The sequence below is a fragment of the Podarcis gaigeae genome (genome assembly GCF_964106915.1).
Source record: "Podarcis gaigeae genome assembly, chromosome: 6".
Lineage (NCBI taxonomy): Eukaryota > Metazoa > Chordata > Lepidosauria > Squamata > Lacertidae > Podarcis > Podarcis gaigeae.
Genome location: NC_139682.1, coordinates 2992636 through 3010906, shown reverse-complemented (window position 1 = coordinate 3010906; position 18271 = coordinate 2992636). Strand labels below are relative to the sequence as shown.

At 46.9% G+C, this 18271-nt stretch overlaps 2 protein-coding genes across 5 annotated transcripts in view; both read left to right on the top strand.

The window, feature by feature from the left end:
- HCK (HCK proto-oncogene, Src family tyrosine kinase) overlaps positions 1 to 12357 on the top strand; it is a 37342-nt gene extending 24985 nt beyond the window's left edge. For 3 of the 4 annotated variants that reach the window (XM_083744436.1, XM_083744437.1, XM_083744435.1), the window contains exons 10-13: positions 1174 to 1250; positions 7124 to 7277; positions 8119 to 8250; positions 9751 to 12357. In XM_083744436.1, the coding sequence (XP_083600562.1) occupies positions 1174 to 1250; positions 7124 to 7277; positions 8119 to 8250; positions 9751 to 9953 (566 nt within the window). In that variant the 3' untranslated portion in view covers positions 9954 to 12357. Of the gene's footprint in view, positions 1 to 1173; positions 1251 to 7123; positions 7278 to 8118; positions 9377 to 9428 lie in introns of all 4 variants that reach the window. The other variant, XR_014565651.1, reaches the window with a different exon arrangement.
- Positions 12358 to 14999: 2642 nt separating this feature from the next.
- TM9SF4 (transmembrane 9 superfamily member 4) overlaps positions 15000 to 18271 on the top strand; it is a 31480-nt gene continuing 28208 nt past the window's right edge. The window contains exon 1 of the mRNA XM_083744350.1: positions 15000 to 15307. Within this exon, the coding sequence (XP_083600476.1) occupies positions 15287 to 15307 (21 nt within the window). The 5' untranslated portion in view covers positions 15000 to 15286. The remainder of the gene's footprint in view (positions 15308 to 18271) is intronic.

The window sequence follows — 18271 nt, the reverse complement described above, 5'->3', positions numbered from 1 at the left end:
CACGGAGGTTGCGCAGGATGCAGCACGCAGCTGGGAGGAAGAGATAGCTGGGTGGGGAGGCCAGATGCAGCATGGGAACGAGGAGGAAGAAGATAATAATAGAATTGCAGAGTTGAAAGGGACCCCGAGTGTCATCTAGTCCAACCCCTGCAATGCAGGAATCTCACCTAAAGCATCTCTGACAGGTGGCCACCCAACCTCTGCTTAGAAACTTCAAAGGAAGGAGAGTCCACCATCTTCCGAGGGAGTCCGTTCCGTGTCTGACAGCTCTTGCCATCAGAAAGTCCTTCCGGATGCTTAGCCAGAAACTCCTTTCTTGTAACTTGAATGCATTGGTTCAGGTCCTGCCCTCTAGGGCAGCAGAAAATGAGTTTCTCCATCTTTCATGCAACAGTCCTTAAGATATTTGAAGTCAGATGGTGCTGTGGGTTAAACCACAGGGCCTAGGATTTGCCGATCAGAAGGCCGGCAGTTTGAATCCCCACGATGGGGTCAGCTCCCGTTGCTCGGTCCCAGCTCCTGCCAACCTAGCAGTTCGAAAGCATCTCATAGTGCAAGTAGATAAATAGGTACCGCTCCGGCGGGAAGGTAAACAGCGTTTCCGTGCGCTGCTCTAGTTCGCCAGAAGCGGCTTAGTCACACTGGCCATGTGACCCGGAAACTGGACGCCGGCTCCCTTGGCCAGTAAAGCGAGATGAGCGCTGCAACTCCAGAGTCGGCTACGACTGGACCTAATGGTCAAGGGTCCCTTTACCTTTACCTTTATTATGAAAGTGCCTTTAACTCTAAAGTGGGAGTAAGCCCCTCTGGAACAGAGATTACTCCAGAGTCCAGATGCAGAAGACTCGGCTGCATAACTGAGAGGCCACCTTACCAGATGTCCCTGCAAAAACTCTTTGGTGCTAATTATGATATAGGGCAGCCTTTCTCAACCTGGTGCCCTCCAGCCGTTTTGGACTACAACTCCATCAGCCCCTGGGAAAGGCTGATTATTGGGAGACAGGGTAGGGTAAACCCGTGTCTCTGAGCATCCAGACAGCCCACGTCTATGTGAGCCTGGGAACAAAGTATGTGCTGCGCCACTGAGCAACGGGTCCCTTCCTAATGGAAGATCTGGCCCCTTCTGAAGAACACAATGGACTGCGCCCTGATGAGTTTCTTTCCTCTCCGCAGGTAGTTTGCTGGATTTCCTGAAGAGTGACGAGGGTCACAAACAGCAGCTCCCTGTATTGATAGACTTCTGTGCCCAGGTGAGTGAGACCTGAAAAAGAGACCAGGATCAGGCCAAGGGGAGCTCATCTAGTCTAGCATCCGTTTCTCTCTCTCTCTCTCTCTTTTTTAAAAAAATGATTCATTTTTCATTTTCATTCATTACATACATCTCAAATTCTTAATGTTTACTATATATTCCTCCCTCCCTCCCCTCCAAGACTTCCCCCAACTTGCGTTTCTCGTTTGTTTCTATTTTCATCCGCTATGCTATCTCTCAACAGAAAAGGTTATTAATAACATAACAGCAAACCTATAAACCTAAAAATAAAATTAACTACATCATCTTATTTCACTATCTTCTAAACATTTTCTGATGCTAATAATTTGGATGTTTATTTAAATCCTGCCATCAAGTCTATTGCCTTCCTTTGTTTCCGCAAATATAATATGAATGGTTCCCAATCTTTTTCAAAGTCCCTGTTGTCTTTTTCTCTTAGTCTTTCTGTCATTTTTGCCGGTTCTGCATAGTTCATCAACTTCTCTTGCCATTGTTCTTTAGTTGGTATTTCTCCAGCCTTCCAATTTTGTGCAGTCAACATTCTTGCTGCTGTAGTGGCATACATAAATAAAGTCCTCATTTTTTTTTGTATGTCTTGACCTAAAATGCCTAATATAGCATCCTTTTCTCACAGTGGCTAAACAATGCTTGAGACAAACGCACAAGTAGGACTTGGATCTCTCCCCTCCTGTGGTCGGAACTGGAATTTGGAAGCCTAGTAGCCATTGATAGCCCTCTTCTCAATGAATTTGTCTCATCCTCGTTTAAAGTTGCTGGCCATCCCTGCCTCCTGTGGCAGCAAGTTCTGTAGTTGTCAGGTTTGCGTGCAGGAGCCAGGCCCTGTGAGCAATAGGGCTTCGCAGGACTGTAGGGCTTCCTAAGTTTGTTCTGAAAAGGCAAGGCGCGGCCGCACAGGTGAGGCCACTTGGTAACTCACAGCAGCTGGTGGCAAGAGCCGGGAAGGGATATAAGGTCAGCATTTCTTTGCCACAGCAACATGCTTCCTGATCCTTGAACCTCAGCTTCTTGACTCCCTGCTTCTTGATCCTTGGACCCCTGACTTTGTGACTCTTTGCTTCTTGATCCTTGGACCCCTGACTTCTTGACTCCTTGCTTCTTGATCCTTGGACCCTTGACTTCATGACCCCTGTCACAAATTCCTTGCGGCACTTTTAGCAGAAACGCTCAGAGTCCCAGGTTTTTCCCAGTGCAGTCTTTTTAATATGAGCTATATACAGGTATTTACAAAAACAGTCCATACAGAGTACCTGCTCCTTAAGGCAAACGAATACTCTCCACCACAGCATCACCACACCACAGCACAACCACCACAACCACTGTTGAGCAGGCTTTCCTTTTAAAACAGGTGATAGCCAATCACATTAATCACACTCCTGCTGAGTCACTCTGACCCAGCACTTCACAGAGTATTGCATCAGCCTGTTGAAGCCTGCAGACTTACTCAGTATCCTGCGAATCCCAACAACCCCTTGCTTCCTGATCCTCGGACCCTTGACTTCATGACTCCTTGCTTCTTGATCCTCAGACCCCTGATTTCGTGACCCCTTGCTTCTTGATCCTTGGACTCCTGACTTCATGACTCCCTGCTCCTTGATCCTTGGACCCCTGACTTCTTGACTCCTTGCTTCTTGATCCTCAGACCCCTGATTTTGTGACTCCCTGCTTCTTGATCCTCGGACCCCTGACTTGACTTGTTGATTCCTGACACTCGGACCCTTGGCTTATTGACTCCCGGCTCTCTGACCCTCAGACTCTTGGCTTCCTGAATCCTGGCTTCTGGACCCCCGTTCCTGCTCCCACCCCACCATCTTGCCCCCAGTCCTGACGTCTCCCGCCGGGACTTCGATTGCCCATGAACAGTACCATGACAGTAGTTTTAGCTATGCACTTTGTGGGAAAGGACTTCCTTTCATACCTCCCAAGTCTGTCCTCTCATAGCTATAGGTAAGAGTCGCTTTTTAAAGCCTGACCCAAGGTGACTCAACCCAGTGGAGTCTCTATTCCCTCTCTGCAGGGCAGGGCAATCCCAGCTAGAATTCCACACCTACCCTCCATCCTGGTCAGCCAAGGAGCTCCTGCAAAACTGCGTAGAATCATAGAATTGCAGAGTTGGACCACGAGAGTCGTCTAGTCCAGCAGTGTAGGAATCTTTCACCTGACATGGGGCTGAATCCAAAAACCCTGAGCTTAAGAGTCTTGTGCTTTAGAAACTGAGCTATTCCGGCTCTTGAATTATTCAGCTGACGCTAAACTTGTCTGGCTACTAAAAAGTCTCCAATGCTGCAGCCTTTCTTTATAGGGTGTCCATCATTTTGGGTGCCCCTTTCTGAACCTTTTTCGACTCTGCAATATACTTCTGGACAGCGGCAATGCTCCGTTTCGCCACCTAAGGTGAAGCAGGAAGGTGTCACCCTGCCATCCCACCTCTACCCAAGCCTCCCTTACCTGGTTTGTGTTGCGGCACTCGCAAAGTGGCAGTGGCAAGTTCTGGTGAGTTCTTGCCAGAAGCCGGTACTGCTACTGGCACCAACCTGGTGGTGTGGCGCTCTTGGGCTTCTGCCCTGCTTTTTGAGGTCAGGTGGCCAGAACTGTGCAGAGGATTCCAAATGCAGTCATACCCTAGATTCGTACGACGGCAATATGTTTCGCTCGCTGCCCAAAACAACTCCACGAGGATTGTCCCACCTGTTCAGGGCCAAAGAAGCTGTCCAACAGGTCTTTAGGTGTGTGTGGGTCATTGGGCCATGCCAGCTGCAATGGCTGCTGGGACTTGGAGTCCTGTGACATGTGAAGGGCCACATGTTCCTTCCCCTGTCCCTGCATGAGCAACCCTGCAGATGTGAGAGTTCCTAGGCTTAGAGACCCTCCAGTGGGTTCCTAACAGCCAGGCACCACTTTGTTGGTGGGGTTTTGTTGCATTTAATATCTAGGGATGTGAGAGCGTTGGGCCATGGTTGTGAGAACCCATTGTTCCCCCCCACAGTGATGCAGATTTGAATATGCAAATCTGCCTAGTGTGCTTTGTTTGTTTGCATTGACTCCTAAGGAAGTACGAAACCTGGAGGGGTCCAAGGGCATTTCCTTCCTCTGGGTCTCCCTCCGCTGCTGCGGAACAAGGAGGCCTTTGTCACAACGGTCTGTGCTCTCCCTCCCTCCACCAAAAGCAGTCCATCAAAAGAGCAGGTGTGCCCAGGGTGCCATCCGTCTTGCTTAGTTTGGTGGAGCTGACAGTTAACCCCTTGGCTTCAGGTCTCTGCAGAGACATGTCGTCCGATAATCGCTCAGCTCGAATCTCCAGACCAGGAAGTTTTGTGTCAAATTCTCGCCTCACCCATGGCATTACATGGTTTTTGACAAGCCGCTCTCAGGGTGTAGAATCATAGAATTGTAGTGTTGGGACCCTGGCATCATCTAGTCCAACCCCCTGCAAGGCAGGAATCTCAGCTAAAGCATCCATGACAGCTGGCCACGCAACCTCTGCTTACAAACCTCCAAGGAAGGAAAGTCCACAACCTTCTGAGGGAGACTGTTCCACTGTTGATCACCTCTTAAGGCCAGAAAGTTCTTCCTGATGTTGAGTCGGAATCTCCTTGCTTGTGACTTGAAGCCACTGGTTCGAGTCCTACCCTCCAGAGCAGGAGAAAACAAGATTGCTCCTTCTTCCATGTGACAACCCTTGAGATATTGGAAGATGGCTATCATATTGGCTCTTAGTTGTCTCTTTTCCAGACTAAGCGCCCCCAACTCCCTCAACTGTTCCTTATAAGGCTTGGTTTCCAAACCCTTGATCATGGTCGCTGTCCTCTGCACTCGTTCAGCTTGTCAACATCATTCTTAAATTGTGGTGCCCAGAATTAGACACAGTATTCCAGGTGTGGTCTGACCAAGGCAAAATACAGTGGTATTGGACCTGAACACTATACTTTTGTAAAATAGCATTCGTGTTTTTTGCTGCTGCATCACACTGTTGACTCTTGCTAAGCTTGTGGTCTACTAAGATCCCTAAATCCTTTTCACGTGTACTACTAGCATCTACGGGCACAAGTACAGTGGTACCTCGCAAGATGAATGCCTCGTAAGATGAAAAACTCGCAAGACGAAAGAGTTTTTCGTTTTTTTTAGTTGCTTCGCAAGACAGATTTCCCTATGGGCTTGCTTCGCAAGATGAAAACGTCTTGCAAGTTTGTTTCCTTTGTCTTGCAAGTTTGTTTCCTTTTTCTTAAAACCGTGCATTCAGGGGGTGCAGTTGCTACTTGACTTCGAGGAGCAACTCATAGCATGCGGTGTGGTAGCCTTTTTTTGAGGTTTTTGAAGACTTTGGTGATTTTTGAAGCTTTTCCAAAATCCGTGCTTCGCAAGACGAAAAAAATCGCAAGACGACAAAACTCGCAGAACGAATTAATTTCGTCTTGCGAGGTACCACTGTAGTTATACTTTCAACTGGGTTTATAATGCTGTTTCTGGGTTTGGAGTTGGCTAATTTGGCTCTGTTGAGAATGAACATAGTTCTTTGGGGTTTGAACGGTACAGCAAGCTGCAGTTGACTGAAGCTTTAGAAGTACTCATGACTGCACTGTGGGGAGAGAAGGTGTGATTTATCAACCAGCCCATGATTTCTCAACCTCACCTTACAGGGTAAGGGTAAAATGGCGCAGTGGGGGGAACCATGTACCCCTCCTTGTGTGCCTCAGAGGAAACAATAAGTGCAAAGGAATCCTACCTGCCACAGTGCTCATCAGCATCACAAATCTCTCTCCTTCACTTATTTATTAATGTAAATTATTATTTATTTCATTTATTAACCGGCTTCCCATGAGGCATCCCAAAGCAATTTATTATAGCAACGTATATACAACTGTTGCATACTAGAAGGATCAGCCAGTGTCTTGATTTGCTGTTCTGTGTGGAGGCTGCATTGGTTTGCATTTGGGCAGGGGGCATGAGACTTGTTCCATTTGTCAGTGTTTGTAAGAAGAAAAAGATTCTGACCTCCCTTTGTTGCCTCAGCCTGGTCCTCGAACCCTTGTTAGCATAAAAGAGTCCACGAGAAAAGTATCTTTGCAGAGTTTTGTTGTCGTTCAGTCGTGTCCGCCTCTTCGTGACCCCGTGGACCAGAGCACGCCAGGCACTTCTGTCTTCCACTGCCTCCCGCAGTTTAGTCAAACTCATGCTGGTCGCTTCAAAAACACTGTCCCACCATCTCGTCCTCTGTCGTCCCCATCTCCTTGTGCCCTCCATCTTTCCCAACATCAGGGTCTTTTCCAGGGAGTCTTCTCTTCTCATGAGGTGACCAAAGTCTTGGAGAGTACTTTCTGCTTTTATTCTTAAAAGTCTTTCTGCAAAAGCGACTAACCAACTGTACACACATCAACACTACCAGCTTTCACTAACTAACCAACAACCAACCAACTCAACCAAACTAACATTTCTCACTCTATATATACAACCCAGTGCAGGCCACTGACTCATGCTGACAAAGCTTTTTTTAGCATTAAAGAAACAGCGGCCAAATTTTAGCCGTGACACCATTAACATCATCTGGAAGCAAATTCCTCCTCCCAAAGGGGGAAATTCCGTGCACCTGCAAGAAAACTTGTTTAAGGAAAGCGGCAGACTTTGCAGGTCACCCTAGATTTCATTTCACAGAACACACTTGCCAGAGGTTGCTGCAAAGATTTACTGGGGCTGTGGAGGGATGTGAACCCAGTTCTAAGGGTGTGTCTGGTGAACCCCAGTGGTACTCTCAGCACACCAGTCATTTATGTTGTCCCTGCCTCCCCAGGTGCTGCACTATTGCTCCCCTTACAATAGATCTCTCTCTCTTTACTGCAGATTGCAGAAGGCATGGCTTTCATTGAGAAGCGAAACTACATCCACCGGGACTTGAGAGCTGCCAACATCTTGGTCTCAGCCATGCTGGTGTGCAAGATTGCCGATTTTGGCTTGGCTCGGGTGATTGACGACAACGAATACACAGCCCGGGAAGGTGCAAAGAGAGGCTTTTTATATGCTTGATTGCACAAGCCAGCCCCTCCTGCTTTTGCCCTGTCAATCTTTCTGTGTACAGTATGCATTAGGGTTTAGACACTTAATAAGGATGGAGGGCAGAGAAATTTCAATCCAGTTTGCACTGAAAGGCAGACCTACCCAATTTGCACTTTCTGAAGCAACAGAATTCATACTTCTCCGAATTTTGCAAGGCGGTTCTCCGGAGCACTCCGAACAATCACAGGCAACACGCGGCTAATAATGTTCTAACAAAATATTTGTAACATGTATTATTTCACAATTTTTAAACAGAAAAAAATGTAGTAAGAGTCACAAATAATAGAAGTCAATCAATGTTGCATGAACAAAATTAGAAAATGTAGTCAATCAATATCAAAGAGGCAAACAAAGCCTTTCAACAGTCACAGTCCTGTAACCGTTCCAGACGTAGAACAGTTTTTCTGGATGATGAACTGTTTTGATAGTCACTCTTCATCAGCGAATAAATGGTCCTAACAGGTACATCAAGTAGCCAAGGATCAGTACTCACTTAGAAGTGTAGTCAGCTGATGTTCTACAGAACACGCATAGCTTATCACTTGCTTTTTCTCTAAACACTGCATCCGGAGGAGAATCGCTTCATCCACTTTAGGATGCAGCTTCACAAACCTTTAGGAGCCAGATTTCCTTGCAGTAAAAGACTAGTAGTGCAGGCCCAGCCTGTGTCCACAATGCTGTCTGGAAAGCAAACCTGTTATCTGCTGATAAGCCACTTCTTGCTGCGCATACCATGCCATCTTTCTGAGCCTCCCTTTCTTTGTTTTGACGATCCTGGGCAGGTGCCAAGTTTCCCATCAAGTGGACTGCGCCCGAAGCCATCAACTATGGCTCCTTCACAATAAAGTCTGACATCTGGTCTTTCGGGATCCTCCTGATGGAGATCATTACCTATGGGCGGACCCCATACCCAGGTGCGTAATAAGAAAATTCTCTTTGCAGGCACCCACACCAAACTTTTAAGGCACACGACTTTTCCTTGGAATTGTACTTCGTTAAGAGTGAGTTTGAGGGGTAAGCTGCAGTTCTCAAGATTCTTGGGGGGAAGCTGTGACTGTTAAAGGGCTATCAATGTTCTTTAGATACAGTACATGTTGTGGTTTTGATCTTCAAGTCTCCAGATTTTTTTGGCACATGGCTGTGAAAAGTAGGGATACTTGGTGGAAAGGAGGAGCAGGGGGTGGCGATGGTCACAGAGAACCCCACGAGAACTTTAAGGGCTAGGGCAGCTAGTTATCCACCCTTGGTAGAAACAAACGTCCAAATAGCTCCACCAAGAGATCTTAGTTTAATAAGAATAGCATCCTGGTCATCCTTCCAAAAGGAATTAGCTGGGAAATAAACTGCTTAGGTAAGAAAACGATTTAACCTCTTGGATGCGCCTATTTTAAACTGCCTGATTTAATATGGGAGATTGTTTACCAAATACAACCATGTGCTCTCAAAAATCTCTGTTTGGCAGCTTTGTATGTTCATATTTGCATGCAGTGTTCCAACTTTTCTGCTTTCAGAAGGGATGTTATTTGGTGAGCAGATGGGTCCAATTTTACTCCATTTTTAAGTGGGCGATATCCAATGCACTTGTTTCCATTAGCAGAAGGACTGCACTAGCACATCCAAAATTCTCCCCCCTCCACCCCCGAATGTGGGCTGTGCCCTCCTCAAATCTGCTCCAAAGGGTTGGGGGCAACTCCTAGAACAGATTTAGGAGGCACTCAGGGGAAGGAGAAGGGACGCGGGTGGCACTGTGGGTTAAACCACAGAGCCTAGGGCTTGCCGATCAGAAGGACGGTGGTTCCAATCCCCACAATGACGGGGTGAGCTCCCGTTGCTCGGTCCCTACTCCTGCCAACCTAGCAGTTCAAAAGCACGTCAAAGTGCAAGTAGATAAATAGGTACCACTCCAGCGGGAAGATAAACGGTGTTTCCATGCGCTGCTCTGGTTCGCCAGAAGCGGCTCAGTCATGCTGGCCACATGACCCAGAAGCTGTACACCAGCTCCCTCGGCTAATAAAGCGAGATGAACGCCACAACCCCAGAGTTGGCCACGACTGGACCTAATGGTCAGGGGTCCCTTTACCTTTACCTACAGGGGAAGGAGAGGAGAAAGGTTCAAGTGCACAAGAAGAAATCCTTGTGCTGATGGAATGAGTCACATAGCTCTACTTTGGATGCCACCCTTAGCTTCTACAAGCCCATAGGAACCTAGGAAGCTGCCTTCTACTGAGTCAGAGCATTGGTCTAGCTAGCTTAGCATTGCCTACAATGAATGGCAGCTTCTCTCCAATATTTCAGGGGTGGGATCTCTCTCAGCCCAACCTGGAGGTGCTGGGAACTGAACCTAGGACCCTCTGTGTGCAATGCAGGTACACAACCACTGAGCTATGGTTTCTCTCCCTTCCGTTTGAATTCAGGGATGTCGCACCAGGAAGTGATCCGTGCCCTGGAGCGCGGCTATCGGATGCCGCGCACGGAGGGATGCCCAGAGGAGCTCTATGAAGTGATGATGCAGTGCTGGAAACGCAAGCCTGAGGACCGCCCGACGTTCGAGTACAATCAGAGCATCCTGGAGGACTTCTTCACTGCCACCGAAAGCCAGTACCAGCAACAGCCTTAAAGGAGACGGAGGACCAGACAGCAGAGTGGGACAGCCACTGCAGTACGATGCTTGAGAAAGAGCCAGTGTTTGATGTCACGATCCCCCAGTGGCTTAGGCAAAAGTAGCTGCCTCCATCTTGGGAACATTTTATTGACTGCTGTTGGGAGACGGGACTGTACTTGATGGACCCTCAAGACGATCCAACATAAGCAATAGTTGTGCTCATAGCTAAAATGCCTTTTAAAAAACTCCATTCAGTAGATGCCATTTCTGCTGAAGCATTCCGTGCACTTTTTGTCTCAAGGTTTTGTTGCCTGCTAGAAAACCACTGGCTGTTGCTCTAGAAGTAAGTGTGTGTGTGTGTGTGAGAGAGAGAGAGAGAGAGAGAGAGAGAGAGAGAGATTGTCATTTGACAGGGGTGGAATGCAAGAGAATCTGACTAATTGACCAGGCAAGTAATATTATAAATATACAGTACCACTACTTACAGGCATTCTAACTAAGCTTGCCACCTCTTTCTTAATGCAAGGGATGGTTGCTTATTTAGCAATATGAAATTTTAATTCTGGATAGAAAACTGTTCCCTGAAATAAACCACAGATGGTGAGCCTAATTGGCTTATATTGATCACAGGAGCCCTAGTAGCAATGAGATTAAATCCTAAACTATTCTGATCAATGTATTATTTATAGGTTATAATATTATAGAAATATCAGTGTATGCCAACAATATTCAAGGGAACAAACTGTTATTCCTGGTTTTTACTTGGAGTGCCAGGGAAGGTCTGACTGTTACAGACAAAATGCACGTATAATGAGAAGCAGGTTTATTTTTTAATTAGTTGTGTGTGTTTGTGAATCTAGATTCCTGAAGGTAGGAAAGAGTTGCTGAGAATACTCTGTCCTATCTTTCAACTTGAATAAAGCCATGATGGCATTAAAAGGGCACTGAAAAGCTATCCTTGGATTCATGGAATACCTGACTGCAGACAAATATCGGGCAACTCTGCTGCCAGTCAGAGTAAACAATATGCAGCTGGGTAGAGAAACAGTCTGCCCTGGTATAAGGTGACTTCCTACAACCATTACAGGTGGACTGGGCATTTGTATGGTCTTTCTTGTGTTGAATCAGGAGTTTGCAAGGCTCTTGTGGCTTAGGCACCCTTGATCCTTGTGCAACAGAAAGGGCACTAAGACCACATCTGTTCACATGAGCAGGACCGCACTGTTTTCACAACTGCATTTCAAGTTTGGGGCATATGTATTTTTATAGAAAATTCCCAAACCAGGTAACAATAAAACAACATAGAAAATAGAAGTGCAAAATTGCAGAATCCTAAAACATAAGATTAAAGAATGAGATTTTTTTAAAAAAAATATGGCAGAGAAGTAGCATAAGGAGCAATAATGGATCAGTGCCAGCTCAATATATGCCGGTATTTGGAAAAGATGACCTCAGTAGATCTCCTCCCCAAGATGACCCCCCCCCCTTAGGGCTGTCCCCACTGCCCATTCCCTTCCCCTCCCAGACCCAATACAAACAGAGGGAGAGTGGAATTCCTTCACTTGCCTACTATTCTCTCTCTGGACCAGAGGGAGAATGGAAAACCGGTCAAGGCTGCTGTCCCATCTACATCATCTTGCACACTCAGAGTGGCACAGCGAGGAAGCTCTGGGGGTTGACAATGCTCCCCCCCCCCAAAAAAAGTGTGTGGATAATGAAAGTTGACCAACAATGCTGACCCCTGCCGCTGACCCTGTATCAGATAAAACAGCATATTAAAGTAATTAAAGTAATTAAAGTAAAAATTAGCCATTTCTAGGTTCTCTCATTTCAGATTCAAGGTAGGTAGATTTCATGCCAAATTATATATTTTCACAGTTGAGATTTAAAAGGGGGGTGGGGAGCTGTCAAAGGGTTATTTCAGCAAAAGGGCTATATCAGTTTCCTCTTCCCTCCACCCATCTGCTCTGCAATTTTGTTAATGTTTTTCTTTAAAAGTTAAATTAAAATATACAGATATTTTATCTAGTGTAGAAGGGAGGAAGAGGAGAACTTGGCACTTTTCACACATCCTTTGTGTCTGTCCATTTTGTTCGTATCTTTGTGATGTCATCTGGTGAGCTGTCCACAGGCTGGACCCAGAGCAGGTGAAATCCAGAACCTCCACAACTTGGGATGTTTGCATTTTTAATGCCAGTGAAAGTTGAGGAAATACTTTCCGCAGATAAACAGAAGCACCTTTACAGCCGGCCTCTGCCTTGTCCTCATTTTCTGCCTGAGCTTAACAGCTCTGCAAAACTCAGATGCTCCATAATAAATAAAATAGGATTTGTTTCAGGATATTTAGTCTATATTTTGAAATGTTTGGATGTAAACTTTTTTGCATGTTTTGTAATGATAAAAATGTTAAGAAGTCAAACATGTGTGTGTGTGTGTGTGTGTGTGTGATTTGGACATGGGCTGTGATTATTTTGGAACGGTGCGTTTGGAAGCCAGTTTAAAACTATATTGGCAGGATCTAATTAAAGTTGGATCCCATGTCCATATAATGGACGCGGGTGGCCCTGTGGTTAAACCACAGAGCCTAGGACTTGCCGATCAGGTCGGCAGTTCGAACCCCCATGACGGGGTGAGCTCCCATTGCTCGGTCCCAGGTCCTGCCAACCTAGCAGTTCGAAAGCATGTCAAAGTGCAAGTAGATAAATAGGTACCACTCCGGCAGGAAGGTAAACGGTGTTTCCATGCGCTGCTCTGGTTCGCCAGAAGCGGCTTAGTCATGCTGGCCACATGACCTGGAAGCTGTACGCCGTCTCCCTCGGCCAATAAAGCGAGATGAGCGCCGCAACCCCAGAGTCGGTCACAACTGGACCTAATGGTCAGGAGTCCCTTTATCTTTACGTCCATATGATCAGAAGCAACTCACCAAGTTCAGTGTGGGATACACCCCCATGTAAATGTGCCTACAATTCTCTTTAAGGAACTGCAGTCCTGACAATCCTAAACGTCAATAGGACACCTTCTTACTTTTTCTAAAGATTTTCAGGCCTTAAAATACTATAGATTCCACACCACAACTATGAGCAATGTCCAGCATAACACTAAAAGACAGCAAATGGTGTCATTCATGTACTAGATCAGGTTGCCCTCCTCCTCAAAGAGCAGATCAGCAGCTATGTATATACCCTATGCCCTTTAAAATATGGGTTTGGGGGGGGGGTTATTGGGTGGTTGTTTTTATTTTGAGTATATATTTTGTGGTATTATATTTAGATATTGTTCTGTGAACTGCCCTGAGACCTCCAGGTATAGGGCGGTACCTAAATTCAATAAATAAAATAATAATGATGTGCTTCGAGATCCAGATGCTTGGAGTTCTCTGATGCTTTCCCAGTGAACTGCTGTCACTCCTGTTAACGGAGAAATCTGAGGGCTCCCTTGGACAAAAAGCCAAGGACACCAGCCAGGAATACCAGCACAAAACAGCAGCCAGTAGGCTTGGTCTTGATTGAAGACTGTCGCGACAGGACTCCCACCTGCCACAAGGTGGAACAAGATGGAAGCCCCCAACGAAAGAGAACCCAAACTTTTATTAGCTGCTATTCCCCATGTTACACCCCCCCAAAAAAAACTACATCATGGTCACATCAGGAAAAGGGAGGTCTGGTGGCAGTAATCTGAGCATCCTGGATCCTGGACCCTACCCCATGGTTCCCCTTGCCCTCCACCAAACACCCATCAAGTGTAATGAAAGAGATATTACATTTCCCTGTTTCCCAGCCACCTTAATGACACCCTTTTGTCTTCATCAGGGTTTGTTATTTATGGAATGGCTACCTGTCTGGCACTCAGGTATCAGGATGCCAGGGATCATCACTCAGGCAGAGGGGCTGCTGAGTAGCTGAGCTCACATGTCTATATGAAAACAAAAAACAAAAATCCTTCCAGTAGCACCTTAAAGACCAACTAAGTTAGTTCTTGGTATGAGCTTTCGTGTGCATGCACACTTCTTCAGATACCATATCTGATACTAGTTACAGATAGGTAGCCGTGTTGGTCTGCCATAGTCAAAACAAAAAAAAATTCCTTCCAGTAGCACCTTAAAGACCAACTAAGTCAGTTCTTGGTATGAGCTTTCGTGTGCATGCACACTTCTTCAGATACGAAGAAGATATCTGAAGAAGTGTGCATGCACACGAAAGCTCATACCAAGAACTGACTTAGTTGGTCTTTAAGGTGCTACTGGAAGGATTTTTTTTTTTGTCATATCTGATACTGTATCAGATACCATATCTGATACTGTATCTGAAGAAGTGTGCATGCACACGAAAGCTCATACCAAGAACTAACTTAGTTGGTCTTTAAGGTGCTACTGGAAGGAATTTTTTTTGTTTTGACTATGGCAGACCAACACGGCTACCTATCTATAACATGTCTATATGAATTTCTGAAGTTTCCCCAGTACATAGATACATTTATCAGTGAGTTCTTACATTTGGTATCGTGCAGCAAAGGCCCTTTGAATAGATAGGAAGAAACTGCGATGAAGTATTTTGTGGGGACAAATGACAAAAGTGATTGTGCTGATTTTGGCAGTGGGCTGCATGTGCTTGATATCTGCTGGAGGGGCAACCCCCCCCCCCAAGCTATACCTAAATTCCTGCAACAGTCCTAATAAATAAAAATAATTGCACATGGCATCTGAAGTGCCCAGGGAACGTGGCTCAAGGAACTAATGTTCTTTCAACTGAGTCGAGCATCCTTCGGGAGAAACGGCGCCCCAAAGACACCTACCCTTTGCAGCGAACACACCTGCCGCCCTTACCAAAGATGGCGGCGACTATGCTTCGACGGGTAAGGTCACGGTGAGGTAAAACACCTTCAGCAGCCAATAACGCTCCACGCTCTCACCAGAGAGCGTTTACCAGCACTGAAGATGACGTTCCGGTCAAGCCGTCGCATCTTACCCACGAAAAAGATGGCTGCCTCACTTATTTTCCCCCCTTCCTCCTTTGCCCCTAGTAAAGATGGCGAGGAGAGGGTGGGTAGCCGTTCTGCCAATACCCAAAATGGAGACGCGGAAAGGAGTTGCGCTTATTTCCTTCCCTATCAGCAACAAAAAAAAACCCCACGGCTAAATTTTTCTCGCGAGCTGACGTTCCTTTCGCGGAGGCCGAAGGGCTTCCCGCCTTTTCCAGCGGGGCGAGCGGGAGAGAGCGACTCCGCCGGGCGGAAGGCGACAGGCCTTTCCCCTCAGCGGCGACGGCCTGCTTCCGTCTCCATGGCGACGAGCCGCCTGGGCCAACCGCGAGCCGCTTCCGCTGACGTCGGCGCCGACACGTGGATCCAAGATGGCGGCGTCTGGGGTGCTGGTGAGTGGGGAGGCCGGGGAGCCTCCTTCCCCTCGCGCTGTCTCGCGGCCGCCGGGGGCTCCGAGGGCCCCTTTCCGGGGCGGGGGTCGCTTCGCATCGCCGGCCCAGACCCCTCTCCGGCCCTTTTCGGAGGGGAGGGGGCGTGGGGGGTGGAGATGAGGGGGCCTCGTTCGCGCGCCTGACGGGACCCTCCTGAGGTGACACCCGCACCCCGGAGAAACCCCTCGCCCAACCCCGAAGCAGCCGGCGAAGGCGTCCCTCTCTGCCGCGTACAGCGCCGGGCGCTCCCTCCGAAGGTCTCCCCGGGAGACGCCCGGCTGTGGCTGCTCTCGCTTTGGGACACCCGACGAGCAGCAAGCCCTGAGGGCTCGCCTCGGCAGTCTGCGTCCCTTCCTTGCAGGGGGTGGGCTGGATGACCCTGGGGGTCCCTCCCAGCCCCGCGGTTCGGCGACAGGCGACAACGGCGCGTCCGCTTTTTGTTGCTCCCGCGTGGCGATCCTGCGACTTGATTGAATTGCGTTAGATGGTCTTGGTGAACTGAAAAAAGCCAACAAGACATTGCGATCTCTGTAATGTCAAACACGGTAGCGTACAAATGAAGCCAGTGGCAATGAATTCATCCAAGCAATGCAAAAAAAGAGAAAAAGGCCTAGTAATTCGAATTGATATCCTGTTGCAACTGTTTCAAAAACGATGGGTAGCAATGCTTTGTCACCTGTTTTGTGAGGTCTGCCTGAAAAGCGGTATATCAATCACTGCTGGTGGTACTAACAGACTCAAAATAGCCGAAAAGGTGGAAACTGCAACTGGAACCAGATGTCAGCTACTGATGGGACATTATTTTTCCCATCCTTGCTATCTGTATTTTGCAACATGCCTTGCTGGTTCACTGTCTTCTGTGTGCAACTGGATTCCAGTCTCAAATCTCACATTCCCTATAGAGCTCTTGTTTTACACAGCCGGATTGGGCCAGGAATGATCCTGTTGTCCATGGGTAGGCAAACTAGGGGCTGGATCCGGCCCAATCGCCTTCTAAATCTGGCCTGCGGACGGTCTGGGAATGAGTGTGTTTTGACATGAGTAGAATGTGCCCTTTTATTTAAAATGCATCCCTGAGTTGTGGGGTAGAGGAATTCATTCATTATTATTTTTTCCAATATATAGTCTGAGGGTCTAGAGACAGTGGGCCGGCCCCTTGCTGAAAAAGTTTGCTGACCCCTGCTGTAGTGCCTCTAAAGAGGTTGCCATTTTCAAGGACTCCTGCTGTGTTTAGACAGCTGTGGTCCAGCTTTCAGGAAGTTGTTGGGGCTGGGTGACCAACCTGAGATTGTGTTCCTGTCTCGAGGAAAATTACTGGTGAATTTGCTCTGAATCGAGATTGTGTTCTGGATCCCATGTTGCAGGGACTCCTTGCACAGCCCGAGACAAAGTTTGTGTCCTTTGTCAACCTTGTGTTTGCATCCAGAGCTTTCTTGCAACACGCCTGGAGGCAGAGAGTAACATCACTTCCTTTTCTGTATGCTAACAACCAGAAGCAGTGAGTTTCGGTGCACCGCACACCAAAGCTGTGCCATAAACTTGATAAGAATCGCACAGGCTGGAGCAGCTTAACGGGCTCAGTCACGGCAGTGGAATTTTGTTGGGCAGGGCACCTTGTGGTCATTTGATGATCTCAAGGTTGAGTCCACATGTCTAAAGGCAAACAGTTTTGTGTCACAGTTTTTCTAGTGCTGATGCTTGTCTTCTGTACTCTTAACTTGCAGAACATGTTGTTTCTGCAGGGAGGATGATACTCAGTGATGATGTGAGAAGGTATAGAGAGTTCTTATCTCATTCCCTTTCTGCAGAGGATTATCTCTGTGGGAAGGAGGAGGGGAGGCCTTATTCCTATTAATGCAAGGCCAGAAGTCCATCTGCTCCAGCACCCTTTTCACCGCATAGGCTGGCCATATACCGTACTTTGGGAAAGACAAAACAAAAAAAAATTCCTTCCAGTAGGACCTTAAAGACCAACTAAGTCAGTTCTTGGTATGAGCTTTCGTATTTACCTATCTGTATTTGGGAAAGACAGCAGCTCAGTGATATATTTGCCTGGAGCATGGAATTTCCTGATTGGTTGATCCATCTATCCATTTCCATGAACATGCCTAATTCACTTTTGAGGCCACCCAAATTATTCATTATTATTTACTGAATTTCTATACTGCGCTTCGTCTGAAGATCATCAGGCGATTCACAACATAAAAATAAAAAATGAGAACACAAAACACATAATAAAGCAAACAAAAGTGACAACCCCACTCTCACAAACACATTTAAAAGGCCATAGAATGGTTAATCAGCCAAAGGCCTGGTTACAGAGAAATGTTTTTACCTGGCCTCTAAAGATATGTAATGATGGCACCAGAGAGAGGCACTGCAAAAAAAACAAAACTATTCTTGTGATGCCACCTTCCAGACCACTTGTGAAAGAGGCACACAGAGAAGTGCCTCAGAAGATAATAATAATAATAATAATAATAATAATAATAATAATAATAATAATAATAATATTTTTTTATTTATACCCCGTCCTCCCCAGCCAAGGCCGGGCTCAGAGCGGCTTACAAGCAATAATAAAAACAAGATGAATGATTACAACTTAAAAACAAAAATAAAATACAACATTAAAATAATGGAACATTAAAATATTAAAATGTAGCCTCATCGCAGGAGGAGAAGGAAAAGAAAGAAAGAGGAGGAAAGAGAGAGAGAGAGGGAATAAAATTGGCTCCAAGCCAAAGGCCAGGCGGAACAACTCTGTCTTACAGGCCCTGCGGAAAGAAATCAGATCCTGCAGGGTCCTGGTCTCATGAGACAGAGCGTTCCACCAGGCCGGAGCCAGAGTTGAAAAGGCCCTGGCTCTGGTCGAAGCCAATCTAACTTCCTTAGGGCCCGGGACCACTAGGGTGTTGTTATTTATGG